Source organism: Mastomys coucha, unplaced genomic scaffold (assembly GCF_008632895.1).
Source record: "Mastomys coucha isolate ucsf_1 unplaced genomic scaffold, UCSF_Mcou_1 pScaffold19, whole genome shotgun sequence".
NCBI classification, from domain to species: domain Eukaryota; kingdom Metazoa; phylum Chordata; class Mammalia; order Rodentia; family Muridae; genus Mastomys; species Mastomys coucha.
Window position 1 is genome coordinate 24,255,880 of NW_022196901.1, and position 19,723 is coordinate 24,275,602.

Sequence of the window (19,723 nt, forward strand, 5' to 3'; positions counted from 1 at the left end):
AACAGGGTCTCACTATATAGCTCTGGGTATCCTGGCAATCTCTATGTAGACCAGGCCAGCCTTAAACTCAGATCCACCTGCCTCTTCTTCCCAAATGCTGGGATTAAAGGTGTACACTGTCACTGCCACCAACACTCAGCATCCAAACTAGTTTTCTTGATACCAGCTTTATCATTATAGAAGTCACATTTCATAAAATTCACTCTCTTGGAATTCAGAGTTGGTAGGCATCACTTTAGCCAGTTGCAAAATATTATGTTAGTCTTAGGAAGAAACAGTTTTCTCTGCCTGGCCTATCTTCTCTAATACGTGTTAAGTGTTTCCAAAATTTAGAAAATACCTTAAAAATACTTACAAAGCCATACATACTATAATTCTATCCCTGGAGAGGCTGAGGCAGCAGATTCACAAATTCTAAGTCAGGTTGGGCTATATCCAGAATTTGTCTCAGCAAAGAAGAGCAGAAAACATACCTTAACTTCACAAGTGGATCATTACTGACCCCCAAACTAAATGTGAGTTGAAGCGAGGATTATAAACTGTGAAGTATTTACAAGCATGACTTAAAAAGTTGTAGGTGGGAACCCTTCTGTGGTTGGTTTGTTTTGTTTTGTTTTTAGTTGTTTTGTTTTGTGTTTTGTTTTGTTTTGTTTTTTGTTTGTTTTTTTTTTTTTGTTTTTTGGTTTTTGGTTTTTGGTTTTTTTTTTGGCTTTTCAAGACAGGGTTTCTCTGTGTAGCCCTGACTGTCCTCGAACTCAGAAATCCACCTGCCTCTGCCTCCCAAGTGCTGGGATTAAAGGCGTGCGCCACCACTGCCCAGCTTCTGTCACTTGTTTCTAATATAGGTTTTTCAAAGGTCATCAGTGCATGGAATACAAGTAAAGTTCTGGTGTGTATTCAACATAGTAATAACAGTAATAAAAATTCACTGTATTTCAAACAGCTACAAGATAGGAGTCTGGTTGCTTTTATCATTGAAAAAATGATAGATATTGTTGAAGATGTATTATTTAACCTGACTTAAATGTAATATAGCATAGGTCACAACATCATATCATAAATGCATATGGTTTTTGTTTTTGTGTATCACCATGAAAAATTTAGGGGATTAGAGAGAAATTTCAGTCCATAAAATATTTGCTGAATTTAATTTAATTTAATCCCCATTGACCATGTAGAAGGCCAGATTCATTACTAGGAACCATCCTGAGTATGTTCTGTGCCAGGGTTCCAGAATTCACCAACCAGTCACACTTAGGGAATAAACAGCTGAAAAAGAGATTGTTCATGCTAAGCCTTGTGGTGCAGGCCTGTAATTTCAGCACTAAGAGGGCAGAGAGCAAGGTGAGGTTTGTACAATCACAAGGATATTTTTATTGTACAGCTAATGTGTGTGCTCCAGTTGCCATGTATCTTGGTAGCATAATCTCTTTAGTTAAGGTTTCTGTTGCTGTGATAAAACCCTGACCAAAAGCAACTTGAGGAGGAAAGAGTTTATTCGTTTTACAGCTTGTAGTCCATCATCTAAGGAGTAAGAAAGAGCAGGAACAAGGAAAGAACCCAGATGCAGGAACTGATGCAGAGGGGTGCTGCTGACTTGACTAGCTTGCTTCTTGTGGCGTGCTCAGCCTGTTTTCTTATAGAGCCCAGGACCAGCAGCCTAGGAATGGCACCACCCAGAGTGAGCTGTGCTTTCCCACAACAATAATCAATCTAGAAAATTCTCTACAGGTTAGTCTCGTGGGGACATTTTCTCAATTGAGGTTCCCTCTTCCCAGATGACTCTGTCCTCTATCAAGCTGATATAAAAACTAGTCAGCATGCATGGTTAGTACCTCGAGGTGCTGCTACCTGAGGCAGCTGCTGGTAGCATAGAATTTTTCTCTGTATTAAGAATCGATAGATGGTAATGTAGGAATAGCCATACCAAAGATCTGATTAGAAGAACAAAGAAGCACAGTGGTAGAGTGGTAGAAGGACTTCTGCAGAAGTAGGTAGAAATAGGCAACCTTCTGTGCTGTGAGCCACTATTCTTCTCTATAAAGAAGCATTTCTGTTACCAGGGTATTTCCTTTAGTGTGAGCATTATGTCTGTTTACAGGAGGAAAAAGCCAAGGCTATAACCAGACCATAAGTAATGATGAATACTTGGGCTGGAGTCATAAGGCCTCATTGGAGTTCTTGATTTTCTTAACTGTGTGGCCTTAGACAAGTCATAGGGCCTTCCCTGTTGCAGGAGCAGCTGTGCTATTGTCACAGCTGACCCTCAGGAGTGCCAGAGGAAGACAAGGAAAGCTTCCCTGTGCTATTCTGTTCTGTTTTGTTCTGTTCTGTTCTTCTCTTTGTTTTTTGGTTTTTGGTTTTAATTTTTTGTTTTTGTTTTTCATTGCACTGCTATAGTGGATCGCAGGATCTCACAATGCTGGTCATTTCTTCTCTCATTAAGCTATGCCCGTGACCTTCCTGTTCAGTCTTCAGGGTGTCTTAATGTACTCATCAAGCCTAGAATTGTGGCACATTTAAATGAACATAGATTAAACATAGATGTTTATATTTAGCCTGAGAGAGGATTTTAAACTAAAAGTATATCAGTATTTTATAAGTTACTAGAAATTCCACTATTAGATGATTGGTGGTCTTAGAAGTCCTTTTAACTGAAAACTTGATTGTTTGTCTTCACATCCTACAGTCACATCATCATCTATTACCTACCTTAATCCATTTAAACGAAGCAGTGTTTTTATATATGGAAATATAATAGCCAGCCTCAGAAGGCCTGGTTAACAGATGAACTGTCAGCTGAATACAAGCAAAGGAATTAACATAATGAACAGTCCTCACTCAGCTTGAAAGCCCATTGTAAGGTTTGATGGGTCTCAAATTGAGAAAGCAAATTAGTAAGAAAGATTGAATGTCTAAAATGTGAAATAGTGCAGGAAGAGAATCAGCCACATTTATCATTGAATTTTAAAGCTGCATAACTTTGATAAAATAGGAATGGACAGGTTACCATGTCCTCTAGTATCAGATTCAGGTTGATTTAAGTAAAGTTTTTCACCTGACGTTGAAATATCCTTTATGTAAAGTGGTAAAACTTGGTGGTATAGAAAACACTACTCAGGCAGATAGTATGTTCTTGTTAGACTAGAGATACAAAAGAGACTTGAAGAGAAAGGAGAGCTGGGAGAAGGTGTGAGTGGAGCCAGTAGTTCTGTGGTGCATAGTATAAGCACCCCTATAGCCAAAGCTTGCCTCCTGCTCCCCAGACGCAGAGCCTGTTTCAGACCTTCACTTTTAGTTCACTAGCAGTAGTGCCATCATTAATGTGGATATACAGAAATGTCTTTGCTCCTTTATTTTGTGTCCCACCCCACCCCCAGCCACCATTATGTGGCCCAGGATGGGCTTGAATTAGCTGTCTGCCTTTGCTTTCCAAGTGCTGGGATTATAAGTATGAAGCCCTCACTCATTTATTACATATATTCTTTATCCTCAGAATAGGTAACCTCCACTAACACCAGAAATGCATTTCTACCATATGGTTATATACAAGGCATTTCAGATCATGCTCTTGTAGCTAATGCTACTACATCTGTGGTAACTTTCTCTATATGTGAAAACTCACACAGTCATAGTACCTACTGCTGAGGCAGGGACTCCTGTTAAGGTGAGAACTGCATTTCCATTGCACTATTCCATCCATGGCCCAGCCATGACATTTTAAGAGCTGTTTTTCAGATTCATTCTAAATGTAGAAATACAGTGTAGCCAGGAGATAGTGGTGGCACACACCTTTGTTCACAGTGTTGGGGAGGCAGAGCCAAGGCCAGTGTCTGTGAGTTCAAGAACACAAAGCAAGTTGCAAAACAGCCAGGGCTACACACAAAGAAACCCTGTCTTGAAAAAACAAGATAAATAAAGAAAAGGAAATAGTGTAGCTATATTTGGGGCGGGGTGCATTTTTGTTTTGTCGTTTTGTTTTGGTTTGTCTTAAATTTTGTTTTTAACAGTTTTCACTGTATAACTCCGGACAGACTAGAAATCTTCCTTAGCTTTCCAAGTTGTGGAATTAATAAGCATGTCAGTATATCTTTCTCCTTCCCGTCAAAATCATTTACTACTGTCCTTTAAATCAAACATTGTATAGTAGAGGCAACATTCTAAAAATATTAAAGGAAGTATAGTGACTGTTTATTCTCCAGAATGAGTACCTTGTTCTCTCTGGGACTAAAATGATCCTTTGATTCATAACTTTGCCCTTAGTGGCTCTACTTTTTAAAAATGAAATTGTTGCAATTCCATTATGTCTCAGTGCTACGGTAGGACAGGATGCTTAATGATGGGAAAGAGAAAAGGTCCTGCCTGTGTTACAGCTATCCCATCATAAGCCTTTGCTAGTGGTATATGTTGGATTTTTATTTTCTAAAACTTTTGTTTCCCTGTTTTCACACCTCTAGAACCCTGTGCTTTCTGTTACAGGTGGTTGAACTAAAATTTGGTGGGAAAGACATCCCAGTAACTGGGGCCAACCGAATTGCTTACATCCACCTGGTGGCTGACTACCGGCTGAACAAGCAGATCCGACCGCACTGCCTAGCTTTCCGCCAGGGCCTGGCCAATGTTGTGAGCCTAGAGTGGCTCCGCATGTTTGACCAACAGGAAATTCAGGTATCATGACTACTAGTTTCAAAGACACAGTTGTCTCAGGAAATAAAACACTTTCTAAAACTATCCCTTCAGGTTTACAATTTAACCTTCCCCCTCTCTGCCCTCCCCAGGTATTAATTTCTGGTGCACAAGTTCCTGTAAGTCTGGAGGACCTAAAATCCTTTACAAACTATTCAGGTATGTAGCTCCACATTAGACTGCGCCTTTCCCATAGGTCAGTTGTCACTGTAACTTCTTATCCCCTATCTTCTGTCCACCTTACTGTGAAATGCTGTCCTCAGTCACTTGCACAACTTCCAGTGTACAAGTGTGAGCCTTTTCTCATTTTTATAATGTTCAGTATATTGTGTATTTTCTTCTTTGTAATTTACCTTTTATTTCTCCTCATAGACATTTGATTATTCCCAGTCGTGCTGGGCACGGTGATATGCTTCCTTAATCTCAGCACTTGAAAGACATGAGCAGGAGGATCTTTGTGAATTCTAGGCCAGCCTGGCCTAGATAGTGAGTTCCCAGACAGCCAGGACTGTGTAGAGAGACTCTGTATCAAAAACAACAACAAAAAGAGTGATAGGCTAGCTAACATACCATCTTAAATGTGCTTAGCATGTGTAAGCCTCTGGCTTCAAGCCCCAGCATAAGAGTCATTAACTAAATGAATAAATAAAGCCAAACTAGCCGTTCTATTACTAGACACTACATGCACATAGGTTTATAGTCCTGTACATATTTGGGGAGAGGAGCTGTTTGGTTGGTTGGTTGGTTGGTTTTTTTTTTGTTTTTTTTTGGTTTTTTTGTTTTTTTTTTTTTTTTTTTTGAGGCAGGGTTTCTCTGTGTAACCCTGGCTATCCTGAAACTCACTCTGTAGACCAGGCTAGCTGGGACTCACAGAGACCCACCTGCTTCTACCTTCCAGTGCCACCCAGACCAAAGGTGTATGCCACCAGCTTTTGTTTTGTTAAATGTTTTAATTAATGGGTTTGGAAGTCTATTCTTTTAATTCCAGACCTCAGGAGGCAGAGGCAGGGGTTGTCTCTTAGTTTGAGGCCAGCCTAGAATATGTAGTGAGTGAATTTCAAGCCAGCTAGAGGTACACTCTAGAATTCTGTCTCAAAAACGAAGGTTGGTATTGCATAGATGGTCAGGAATGTTAGATGATGAAAACTTCAAAGCCAACTAGGGCAATTTAGCAAGATCTTCTCTCAATACAAAGAAAATAACAAGAAGTTTCCTATCTTACGGGTATGGTGCTTGCTTACAGCTTGCCTGAGTTCAACCTCCAGTTTAAAGAATTAGGAGACTAATTAATTAGCAGGATTATATTCTAGCTTAATAAATCAGATGGGTTTCTGAAAAACAAAATTGATCATTCCACTGACAGCATCAAAAAGAATAGAATTCCATTGAGCTCAGTAGTGTAAGCATAGGGCATATATAATGAAAACTACAAAAAGTTGTGAGAAATTAGATGAGATCTATCAGAGCCATGGAGGCAGAGGCCTTTAATCCCAGCACTGGTAAGGCAGAGGTAGGTGGATCTCTAAATTGACTTCAAGGACAGCCTGGTCTACTGCGTTCTGGGACAGCCAGGGCTACACTGTCTCAAAAACAACAACAACAAAAGGAAATTAAAGGAGATCTAAATAAACAGAGAAACTATTTTCATTAACTGAAAGACTTGCTATTGTTAAAATGATAATTATCTCCAAATTGACCTATAAATTCAATCTAATTATGTATCAGAATCCCAGCAAAGCTACTAATTTTAAGTTTTCTTTGGCAACATAAAGTATCTACAATAGCCAAACCCTTTTTTTCCAGATCTTTTATTTTATTTTATGTGTATGTTTTGCTTCCACTATATGTTTGGTATGCACAGGAGCATTAGATTCCCTGGAGCTAGAGTTATCAGCTGCTGTGAACCACCATGTGGGTGCTGGGAACCAAATCTGGGTCCTCTGCGAGAACAGGCAGTGCTCTTAACTATTTGTTGGGTTTCAGGAATTGCCACATAAATAATGCGAACACTAATCTCATTTAAGCAAGAGTAGTTTATTGAAAGCACATCCTAATATTGCTCAGAATAATCTGAAGTATGACAGTAATTTTTTTTTTTTTTTGTCAGTTATAAAGGAAAAACCACAGAGAGTTAATACACTGGTGCAGGAAGTGCTAACCGGTAGTCAGCTCTGACACAAGATATTCTAGACAAAACAGTTCATATTGATTGTTAACTTGATGGGGGGTCCTATGTGAAACTTTGTGGAATTTCTTAAGATTAACAAACCTCAGAGCAGAGCAGAGCATAAAATGGGATGTGATCAGCATGAGCCTGTTCTGAGTCAAGTTGTTATTTTTCTGTGTCAGTGACTGGCAGGCATGGAACAAAGTTGCTACAGCAATCTTAGGGGAGGAGGAGGTCAAACCATAAAATTATACAGTCATCTCTTGAGCCCCAAAGTGATTTTAAAGAAGAAATTAGAGTTTTGCCTCATTTAAAAATTAGGAAATCCAGCTGGGCAGTAGTGGCGCACGCCTTTAATCCCAGCACTTGGGAGGCAGAAGTGGGCAGATTTCTAAGTTCAAGGCCAGCCTGGTCTACAGAGTGAGTTCCAGGACAGCCAAGGCTATATACAGAGAAAACCTGTCTTGGGGGGTGGGGTGGGGAATTAGGAAATGCCACAGTGGCAGTGAGGCAGTGGCAAGAGAACAGGTATACTTAATACCAGTGTTCCAGATGCATCCTGGTGTTTAATGTTGGCTGCTTTTCCAACAAGCATCCTTGTTGTCCAAGTGACTTGTAGGCCATCTTGTCATAAGGGTGAACAAACTGACTATATAACATTTCTTAATAGTAACACAGAATGGAATGGCTCTACTGGCACAGGTGAAATCTGTAAAACCTAAATGAGCGAGAAGTCTTTATGTCTTTGGGCTAGTCAAATAGTTAGGACACAAAGGAAGCTGGATAGATGAGACTAACTCAAAGTTGCAATCCTCTATGTTTGAAAAGATGCCATTAAGAAAATGAAGTATCTGGGCAGTGGTGGCACATTCCTTTAGTCTCTGCACTCAGGAGGCATAGGTAGGATGAGTTCAAGGCCAGCCTGGTCTACAGAGTGAGTTCCAGGACAGCCAAGGCTACACAGAAAAACCCTATCTCAAAAAAAAAAAAAGAGGGAGAGAGAGAGATAATAGCCAGGTATTGTGACTCACCTCTTTAATCCTAGCACTTCCTGAGTTTGAGGCCAGCAAGTTCTAGGAGAGCCAGGACAATTACATAAAGATACCCTGCTTCAAAAAACAAACAACAACAAAAACAGATAGGGCGCGCGTGTGTGCCTTTAGTCCCAGCACTTGAGAGGCAGAGGCAGGGGGAATCCAATCCCTGTGTTCCAGGACAGCTAGGAGTGCACAGAGAAATCCTATCTCAAAAGACAAAAATGAAAACAAAGAAAGAATGAATAAAAGAAAATGAGGTAGAACCTGGTGGTGGTGGCATTGCACACCTTTAATCTTAAGCACTTGGGAGCCAGAGGCAGGTGGATCTCTGAGTTTGAGGCCAGGTTGATCTGCATAGTTCCTGAGCAGTAGGGGCTAAATAAATAGGGAGCCCCCTTGTCAAAAACACAAACAAACCAAATTCCTTGAATGGGGCAGTGGCCCTCTGTGTAAACAAAGGTTTTACTCGTGAGGAAGATTAAAACATTTGCATAAAAATCTTAATAGGTGGGAGATAAAAAGATATGAATTCAGGAGGTGGAGAGATGTCTCAGCGGTTAAGAGCACTTGACTGCTCTCCCAGAGGTCCTGAGTTCAACTCCCAGCAACCACATGGTGGCTCACAACCATCTATAATGGGATCCACTGCCCTCTTCTGGTATGTCTGAAGAGAGTGTACTCACATAAAATAAATAAATCTTTTTTTTAAAAAAAGGACGTGAATTCCTTGCCCTCAATATAAGTTTTATAGTATTTGATAAAAAAAGACTCATATACCCATTTAATATTTCATATAGGAAAGAATGAAGGATAGGCACAGCTTGGGATAGAACAGTTTCAAAGTATAACTGGTAGTAGGGTCACAGTATGGAAAGAACTCTTGCCACTCAGTGGTTAAAACATAGGCCAAAAAAAGAAAGAAAGAAAGAAAGAAAATGTTACAAGACTCTCTAACAAGATAAGTAAATGGTACAGCAATTATGTAAGCACACAGAGAGATACTTAACACCCATCCTTAGTGATTAGAGCGATGAAGTTAAGCACTGTCTAAGTGGCTATTGTCACAGAGACAATTTCATAATGTGTTTATAGACATTGGTGCCCTCTTGATAGGTATCAATGTTAATAACAGTTTCTTTGAAAAGATTAGGAGTTTCCTCCCCCAGACAGGGTTTTTTGTTTGTTTGTTTTGGTTTTGGGTTTTTTTTGTTGTTTTTTTTTGTTGTTGTTTTGTTTTTTTGTAGCCTTGGCTGTCCTGGAACTTGCTCAGTAGAGTAGGCCATCCTCAAACTGCCTGCCTCTGGCTCTCCAGTGCTGGGTTAAAGTTGTACACCACCAGCTTAGTTTGCAATTATTTAAACAGTTGAATAAAGAACAACTGGGTTTCTGCAGAAGGTGAGCCATACCCAAGTCTCACACTATAGACAGACATAACAAAGTAGATTAACAGCCTCACTATAAACTTTTGTGTAGAATAGCGCACAATAAGCAGTGTAAACTGAAGAAAATATTTGCAAGTCATACATAATATCTAGTTCCTAGTACAGATAAACTCTTAGCAGCTAAGATGGTGAAACATAATCACAAGTTCAAAGCTGGAAGTGGCAATGTATATGTTTATGTAGGAAGTAAAGAAAAACCACAGTAAGATTTAATTTCATACTCATTTAGGGATAGTATTAAACAACATAAGTGTTAGGCAGGATGTGGAAAAATTGAAAGCTTCATCTGCTGCTCATAACAATCTAAAATGGTACAGCTGTGGTAAGAATGGCTCTGTGGTTCCTGAAAGAGTACAGCTTAGTGGTAGAATACTTCCTGGTATACATGGTTCTGTTCCTATCACTACCATATAACAAAAAGTCAGAACAAGCTGAGCGGTGGTTGTGCACACCTTTAGTCCCAGCACTCAGAAGGCTCTGGAGGAGTAGCTAGTACTCTACATTGCTACACAAAACTCTCTGGCCCCCTCTTTCTAAAGAATTGTAGGACTGTGTATGAATGTGCATGGATGCATAAAAGTGCAACATTTTTGTGGTCAGAGAATAGCTTGTGGAAGTCAATTCTGTTATTCTAATATGTGAGTCCCAGTAATTGAGTTCAGATCATCAGGTTTGGTAGCAAGTTACATAGACCCACTGACTTAGTTGTACAGCCCCCAACATGGATGAATCTTGAGCCCATTGTGCCAAGTGAAAGAGACCAGAATAGGGCTGGAGAGATAGTTCAGCGGGTAAGAGTACTGGCTGCTCTTCCAGAGGTCCTGAGTTCAAATCCCAGCAACCACATGGTGGCTCACAACCATCCATAATGAGATCTGATGCCCTCTTCTGGTGTGTCTGAAGACAGCTACAGTGTACTTACATATAATAATAAATAAATTAAATAATAAACAAAACTTTTAAAAAAAAGAAAGAGGCCAGAATAAATGACAGATACTAGATGATTCTGTTTATGTGAGGCACCTAAAAGAGTCTCACAGACTTATAAAGGAGACTGAACTTGATATTACTCTAATGAGAAGGAGGCAGGGTGGGAGTCCTGTTTGAGGTAAGACTGATGGCTGCATGGAAAAGTAAATGTGATCAAAACTCTTGAATTCTCACATAAAATGGTTTAAATGGTGAATTTTATGTTGTATGTTTTACCACATTAAAATTAAAAATTAAAAAAAAAAAAAAAGAACCTAGGGCTGAAGAGATGACTCAGTGTATAAAATGTTCTTGCTGCAAAAAGAATCACAGACACACACTAAATAAATAAAGAAATGTACTTTTTAAATTACAAAAAAAAAAAAACCAAGCTAGATGTAGTCCTCAAGAGACTGATGCAAGATTTCTGTGTTAAAGGCAAATCCGGATTGTAAAGTGTGACCAGGAGACAGGTAGAAAGGGAAGAGGGGGAAAAGAGAGAAGAACACCCAGCTAGAGTTCCTGTGTTCGGTTCAAAGGCATTTTATATGCGCCGTCTGAGGAGCTAAGACAGAAGGTCAGAGGTGTCTGTAGGAACTTTGTGAGAAAAATGGAAAGGTTCTAAATATGGATGTGTTGGTGATTCTGAATTCACTAAAAATCACTTAAATTTGCATTGATGTGTGTGCATTTTTTTTCTTCTGTAATTGCTGTTGCTCTAAACCTGGACTCTAATTTTATATAAAAACAAATAATGCCACAGGTCACAGTGTCTGCACTCTCCAGTCATATGTTTAGGAAAATGCCATCATTTTGACCTTTCTTTGCCAAGAAATTACCCTGAGTTGATTGCCTTCCCTGTCTACACTGAGAGTTTATACCTTTAAGGATCCAAGCTATTCCAGTAAATAGATTTAAAATATTACCATAGTCATTTTGGTGCCAATTAATGCACTTAAGATATCTTATTGATGTTATTTCTGTAGTGTATTAACAATGAGGGAACAATATATGGTGATTGTTTTAGTTTTAGGAAGCACTTAATGAGATTAAAATCTATATAAGTAGCAGATAGTGATCTTAGAATTGTGTCTAATAACAGGCAGGGCTGGTTGTCAGCCACAGTCTGAACCTTATTATCTATCAGAAGGAGTGGCAGTAAATAGAGATGGAGATCACATTGGCCAAGTGCCTAGCTCTCTGAGAAATAAGGTATCAGTGTCTACCGTGTTTTTAGATAGCCAAGTGTCAGTTCCTATTCAAGAAGGTCTACTCCACATGTTGTTGGTTTCTAGTGTTTGCTAGGCATCATTTCTTGCCGGCTCCATCAGGGTCACACCTACCCTCTGCAAAGGACCAGAGGCAGGTATCTTTTAGCTTGGCTTAGAAAACCTACTCCCCTATCTCACAGGCCCCTCAAAACATTGGTGTCATATTCCCAAGTTGTTGCTGCTTCTTCTGCATTGATTTGGGGTGGGGGTAGGGTATTTGTTTTGGTTTTGTTTGTTTGGACAGTGTTTCTCTGTAGCTTTGGCTGTCCTGTAACTCAGTCTGTACACCAGGCTGGCCTCAAACTCAAAGGGATTCATTTGCCTCTGCTTCCCAAGTTCTGGGATTAAAGGTATCTGCTGCCACTGCCTGGCTTGGTTTTATTTTTAATGCATCATATGTTCATTTTATCATAGGGGGCTATTCTGCTGATCATCCTGTCATTAAAATCTTTTGGAGAGTTGTAGAAGGTTTCACTGATGAAGAAAAGCGCAAGTTGCTCAAGTTTGTAACAAGTTGCTCTCGACCCCCTCTCCTGGGTTTCAAGGTATGCATCTTCCATGCCATTTTCTTTAAAACCATACAGGTCTGGCCACTATATAGTTGTTGTCTTTTTGTCCCATTCTAAGTACTAAGTGCTGTTATAATTAATTGTATTTAGGCTTGTGGTGTCTAGAAAGCCTGTGTTCAGATAGGCTGCCTAAAGTTATCATCAGCCTTGTCAGTCCATGGTCATGATCTTCCACTCTGAATTGAAGAATACACAATCTAAAATGTAGGTGTTGAGATGAGCAGAAGTAGATTTTGGTCATGGCTGTTACTAACATTTGATTTACATTATCCTAGCCTTGTTTGATTACTTCTGAAAAGTAATTACCTAGCCTATAGTTTTTAGTAACTAAAGCTATTTGGGGGGGTTGGGGAAATGGTTCAATTAATTAGTAAATACTTACCATGCAAGCAGAAGGACCCAAATCCAATACCTAGTATCTACCAGACAAGGTGGTACATGCCTTTAATCCCAGGACTCTAATTTAATCTGTGGGTTGGAGAGCAGCTTGGTCTACATAGTGAGTTCAAAACCAATGAGAACTAAATAGTGAGGCCCTGCTGTCTTCAAAACAAAACAGAATAAACAGATACTCGCTACTCGGTTGAAAAAAGCTGGGCCTATAATCTCAGCACTAGAGAAGTGGAGACAGAAAAATTCTTGGAGCCTGCTGGCCAGCTAGTCAAGCTGAATTAGTAAGCTTGAAGTTCAGTGAAAGACCCTGTTTCAAACATGAGTGGCAAGAAAGTTACATTCTGCAGTAGAAATGAGACATTCTGCTTTGAAAGAAACTGGCAGGAGAGAACGTACTCCTTAAAGTTGTCCTCTAATCTCAAATACACTACACACACACACAATTTACAAATTTAAATCAGGTGGAAAGCAATTGAGAAAGTCACCCAACCTCTTACTTCCACGTGCATACCCATAGTCTCCCAGGCATTCAACACACAAAAATGTTGCTTGAGAGATATTTAATGATGTTTCCTATATTCATTATAAAATAGGATAAAGCAGCATTTATACTTAATATACATATATACATATCATACACACACATATACATACATACATGCATGCATGCATACATACGTACATGAGGAACCAACATAATTACTCCGTGGTTAAGTACTGCCAAGCCTGGTGTACTGATTCTCTAGGACCTACATGGAGGAAGGAAAGAACCAGCTCCCACAAGCTGTCCTAAGACTTCAACATGAATGTAAGATGCATGAACTAATACCCAAGGTTATCCTCTGCTGCCGCCCCCCCCACACACACACACACATATATGCTGTGGCAAAACGGGAAAAGACTTTGCCTACTTTAACCTCTTGTCTGACCATGTTTGCTCTATAGTCCTAAGTCATTTCAAAGGAAATTAGGGATATCTTTCTTTTTCTTGTTAGATATTTTACTCTAAATATCCTAGAATAGAGATAGTCCTGTAAGTCACTACAATTCAATAATCAATAATAGAAGAGTTTGCATATGGTATATTTGTAGTGTCTAATCCACTAGTTTAGAGTCTGGTTGTTCGAACTACAGCTCCAACAACACTGGAAAGCTTGTTAGAAACAGATATTTGTATGCTCTTGAGACCAGCTGCTTTATACTGCTATGTGGAGCTAGGCAGCCATGTTTCTAATCAGTTTCTGAGGCTTGGTGAACTTATACCACTTGTCCCTTAATGACCCCAGTAGAATTTGTCTTCCAGGTAAGGATCCAGTGTACTGTCATGCATGGACTTTTTTTTTTTTTTTTTTTTGATGGTATTGCACTGTAGCTTAGACTTACCCTTGAACTCACGATTTAGCTCAGACTGGCCTCAAACTCTTTAGTCCCGCTGCTTTGGTCTCATGAATACTGGGATTTGGCCTATATTACCTTACCAAGTTAGATAAGTCCTTTCGTTCATTCCATGTGTCCTGGACAGTTTGGGTTGGGTATAAACAGGTTCTTTTGAAAGTGTTCCATGGCATCTTCTCAAGCGGTGTGCTCAGGACAGGTGATGGCATTAGTTATGAGGTCCCAGCCTGGAAGAAGTCCAAGAGTCAGCTAATAATAGACACCATGGGCTGCAGATACTCAGATGTTTAAAAGAAGCAAATTACTATAGTATGATCAGAAGATGTGAGTATTGACATCTTGCTGTGAATTCTTCTACCACATGAAATACTCTTACAGCCAGAGCTATAAAGGTAGATGTGGGGCTAAGGCAGAAGGAAGAGAGCTCATTGAGGGTATTCCAAACCTGCATAGTGGGGATAAATGGCACAAAGGTAATGTAGCAATTTGTTAGATTACTGAATCATAAATTTAATGGCTAAGTCTTTAAGTAAACCAATTACAGTGTACTAGGCTGTCTTTAGAAATGGACAGTGATAGTTTAGTACAGCATCTTAGTTAATGTTCAAGTGAGGATAGAAAGAAGATCTGCACAACTGCCAGGAGCTCATTTTTCCCAAAAAACAACTGTCAGTACTGCTGGGTTTGGAGACAGTAAGTAATAAGAAAGTTCTATTCATTAAACAAGTAGGACAGAAATCATGTGACTCTTCTAAGTTATTGGAGCAAAGTAAACAACCAAATATGTTGTTCAGGAGTAGAAAGTAAATATAGTAAGTATCAAGTAAGCTGGAGAGATGGACTGGCAGTTAAGAGCACTGGCTACTTAGGGTACCCCAGAACATGACAATTCATAACTGTCTGTGTAACTCCACCTTCAGAAGATCTTTTAGCCTCTGTGGGCACCAAGTAATGTAATTCACAGACATAATGTGGGCAAAACACCCACATACCTACAGTTAAAATAAATCTTTAAAATATCAAGATTTGAGGCTGGCTGGCATGATCTACAGTGTGAGTTTTAGGACAGCCTGGGTCCTAGAAATCCTGTCTCAAAAACAACTGCAAGAAAGTTGTCAAGAATCATGACATTGAAAGTATAAAAACAAGACAAACATGAACTGTTGAATAAAGAATGTACCAAGGCTGAACTCACCTAGGAAAGGAAAATCTAAATGGTAATACATGCCCATAATCCAACAGTTAGTGAAGCTAAGGCAGTTGGTAGTTCCATAGCAAGAAAGTTCCATAGCAGAGAGTTCCATAATAGTTTTTACAGTTGTTGTGTTAGACTTCAGAGTTGGAAAAACATGTTGACCGTATGGCTTCTCAGAGGTGGCTCTGAGTGCTCCAGAGCCTACAGATGGACTGGTGGAAGGGGCATAGTTCTGATGGACTGCAAATAGCGTGAAACTCACAGAGCAAACACCTCTATGTCAAGTTGTTGAGGAAGAGCAGCATCTGCTAAGAGCTAATTAGAGCTAGTATGTTTAATTAATGGAATTGTTGCAGAGAAAAATCATTAAGTGTTATAGAAACATTGTTATCAGGCCACACAGTAAATTGATGATTTTTTTTTTCTTTCTGAACTAACACAAATTTCAATTGTGTTGTATTTAATTATGTATAATACGGTGCCCTTGACTCAGATTTCAATAAAGAAGTTTATCTTTTCACTTTTAAGACTCCAAGAAGGGAAAAAAAAAAAAGACTCCCAAGTAGAAAACTCAATTAGCATTATGGAAGAAATAATAAAACGTAGTATTTCACTGTGAAGTGAATTTGGAACTTTCTATTTACAAAGAAACTGCTGACCCTGCCATCAAATATTTTCTGTCTTAAGTTTGTAGTGTTTTTATTTTTGTTTCTTTGAGGGCTTGAGAAACTGGCTGCCGTAGTATACTCAGAACTGCGTATTTCGGGATGTAATGAATGCTTCTTGCTTCTTATTCCTGAGAGATTCATAGTGGCACAGTAAGCTGTAACTGCAAATAAAAAGAGAATGCTTTGTTGTTCTTCTTTGTAGTTTGTTTTGAGAAAGGCTATTGTTGCTATATTTCAGCCAGCTTCTGTTCTCACTGAAACAGAAGTTGAAGTTGTCCAGGCTGGCTTGAGATTCACAGCAGACCTCCTGCTTCAGCCTCCTAAGTGCTGTAGTTTGCAGGTGTGTAACCCCACACTCAGACTAGTAGAGTTTGAATATTATAGCTACACATAGTTCTTTAAGTTTCTTTTTGACAGGGCAAATAAATAAGTAACTGGGTCTTTTGTTTGTTTGAAACGGGGTCTCTATTATGTAAGTCAGCCTCCCAATTGCTTGGACTAAAGGCATGTTCTGCCATGCCAGGCACATGTAGATTTTTATATGGCCCTTGCCAGATTGTGTTCTTACTCAGTGAGGAAAACACAAGATACTAGCTGAGTGTGTCGTGCCTGTGCCAAGGTTCTGCAGAGTCCACTGTTACAATGGAAATATTGTTTAAATTTTGTTCTCTGTTCTGCTGTAATGACTGTAAAATAACTACTATTTCTTACATTGTTGGATTAGTTTTTCTTTCTAACAAAATCTATGGTTTCAACAAAGCAAGTGGGAAACTGGTTAGGTAGAAGAAGAAAAGTACACATTCTTTCCCATTCTCGCCACTGTTAAGTTTTGTTTCATTCGTAAGCTGCTGCTTTTATTCACCATTTTCTTAAGCTGGAGACATACCTTACAAGTAAAGCACTTGCTTAGCCTATGCAAGTCCTAACTTAAATCCCAGTACCACCTCCAAAAAAAATCGGAACCATTTTTCCATGTGTTATTTTCTTAATTTGAAGGAGGGACAGAGTCTTAGTCAGGATTACTCTTGCTGTGATAAAGCACCATGACCAAAAGCAACTTGGGGAGGAGAGAGTCTATTTGACTTATAGTTCCACATCACTGTTCATCATTGAAAGAAGTCAGAACTAGAATTCAAGCTGGGCAGGAACCTGAAAGCAGGAATTGATGCAGAGGCTATGGTGGAGTACCGCTTGCTGCCCTGCTCCCCTGCTCCCCACGGCTTTCTCAGCCCTGCTTTCTTTTCTTTTCTTTTCTTTTTTTTTTTTAAAGATTTATTTATTATTATACATAAGTACACTGTAGCTGTCTTCAGACACACCAGAAGAGGGTGTCAGATCTCATTACGGGTGGTTGTGAGCCACCATGTGATTGCTGGGATTTGAACTCATGACCTTCCAAAGAGCAGTCCGTGCTCTTCCCCACTGAACCATCTCACCAGCCCCTCAGCCTGTTTTCTTACAGAACCAAGAACCATCAGCCCAGGGTTGGCCTCACTCACAGTGCATTATTAGGCCCTCCTCCATCAATCACCAATCAAGAAAATGCCCTACAGCAGTGGTTCTCAACATCCTAAGGCTGTGTGACCCTTTAATACATTTTCTCATGTGTGGTGACCCCCACCCAGCCGTAAATTCTATTGCTACTTTATAATTATAATTTTGCTACTGCTATGAATTACACTGTAAATATCTATCTATGTTTTCCAATGGTCTTAGGGTGATACCTATGAAAGGGTTGTTTGACTGCTGCCCTGCCCTATAGGCTTGCCTACAGCCTGATCTTATGGAGACTTTTTCTCAATTGAGGCTCCTTCCTCTTTAATGACTCAAGCTCTATGTCAGTTGACATAAATAAAAATGCTTCAAATGCTAGGATGACAAATCACAACTTGGAATACTTTTAATGAACATTGTAGTATCTCATCCTGTGGCCTTAAGTAATACATCTGCTCTAGTCACAGCACCTGAAGCTCTAACGTCTCAGTGTCCAGCCAGATGTGCAGGCTCCATTTTGCTCCCCTGAGCCTCATCTTGTTGACGCTTGCAATGAGGGGTGAACTAGGCAGGCATCTGATATCTGTACATGGTAATGCAGTAGGGTGGGAAGAAACCCTGTATTACTTGAGCAGAGTCATAGGACATGGTAGCAGAGAAAAAGAGGAAGGCACAGAATAATGGCTGTGGTGTGCTAATACAAAATGAGAGAAGAAAACTTATTTCCTTCTTTGCATTAAATGTCAGTGGACATATCTAAGAACATCTGGGTATCTATAACACAGAAGTGAAGAGTTCAGTGTTGTACATTAGACATAACCATGAAGCTGGAAAGATGACTTGGCAGAGGACCTGGGGTCAGTTCCCAGCACTCACATGGCAACTGACCAACCATTTTTTAACTATGATTTCAGAGGATCCAACTCCCTTTCTGGCCTCTGAGGATCTCACACATATAAAATAAAAATAAATGAATCTTTAAAAACAATAATAACCAGCATTCACTGTTATATCTTTAAATAGCATTCATTGGCACCATCCTGTCCACATACTCAGTAGGGTAGACAAGGTACTCGTACAAACAAGCTACCTGTTCTAGACTCATCTTATGTTCCTGTCTATAACTTTATTATATGGGGAAAATGTTAGAAACCAATAGGTTTGCCCAGTTTTAATGTCTGAATTTTCCTTTTTTGGCAGCAAAACAGAGATGTAACCATTTCCTCAGATCTAGTTGGAAGCAAGGTGGGAGGAGGAGACTCATCCCTGTGCTAGGATTGGTCTGTAGGTCCAGCACTCTGATCACTTCTAACCAAACAATGCTAGTAGCCACGTGTGGCTATGGCCCTTCAAAATAATATATCATTTTATCACCAACTGAAACTTTCTAGAAAGAACTGTTCTGGTCAGCTGTTAGGTTACATCAAGAAATGATTTGTACAGAAGAGCTATATAGTAAAGTCCTCACTGTAAAAGAAACTTTTTTTGATTTTTCAAGACAGGGTTTCTCTGTGTAGCTCTGGCTGTCCTGGAACTCACTCTGTAGACCAGGCTGGCCTCGAACTCAGAAATCTGCCTGCCTCTGCCTGCCAGGCGCTAGGATTAAAGGCATGTGTCACCACTGCCCGGTGTAAAAGTAATTTTTATTCACCTGATGTAATTGTTGTCTCTGAGACTTACCGCTGAACTCTTTCTAGTTCTTTCTGATCTCTGCCCAGCTGGTTCAACACAGCTGTTTTGGTTCAAATTCCTCTCTAAGCTGACTGGTTCAGTCTCGTTTCTTCTCTGCTTGGCCTCAAACTAACTCTGGCAATGTGTTCTAATTTTCTGGCTCCTTATTCTGACATCAGCTTCTTCTGTTGACCTACACTGAACTGCATGAACTCACTAATGAACTCAACTCCACTGCACTGCAGTCACTGCACTTACTGACTGAACTGAACTCAACTGACTGGACAGAAGTGACTGAACTGACTTCAGCTCAACTCAACTGCCTCTCCCTACACTTTCCTCCTATGCTGTTGTCATGAGAGTTGAGCGTATCCTATTTTTGTCAAATCTTTCTCTGATTTGTCATTTTGTCTGTCTCTCAATTAGACAACTTTGTTTGGAATTAAAGGTGTGTGTTAAGGGCATGCCTGTATTCCAGACAGAGTAGCCATGTTGCTAGATTAAAATTCCTCAACACCCCAGAGCTGTCCGTTTCATTGAGTAGCAACTCTGAATGGACAAGTTGGGCATTAATGCCTGGAAGTCATTCACTCTGGTCCTTCATTCATCACACAAGTTCAGACTATGTTGCCAGTTTAAAACAGCAACAACAACAACAAAAATAAAATAAAATAAAATAAAATACAACATTATTAGGGCTGGTGAGATGGCTTAGTACCTGCCACCAAAGACTGATGACTTGAGTTTGATTCCTAGGTCCCACATA

General features: G+C 39.7%; 1 protein-coding gene across 1 annotated transcript in view; it reads left to right on the top strand.

Annotated features, from left to right (window-relative positions):
* Ube3c (ubiquitin protein ligase E3C) overlaps positions 1–19,723 on the top strand; it is a 112,069-nt gene that overhangs the window by 88,352 nt on the left and 3,994 nt on the right. Inside the window, exons 20-22 of the mRNA XM_031380273.1 lie at positions 4,480–4,668; positions 4,779–4,845; positions 11,987–12,117. Coding sequence (XP_031236133.1) covers positions 4,480–4,668; positions 4,779–4,845; positions 11,987–12,117 — 387 coding nt within the window. The remainder of the gene's footprint in view (positions 1–4,479; positions 4,669–4,778; positions 4,846–11,986; positions 12,118–19,723) is intronic.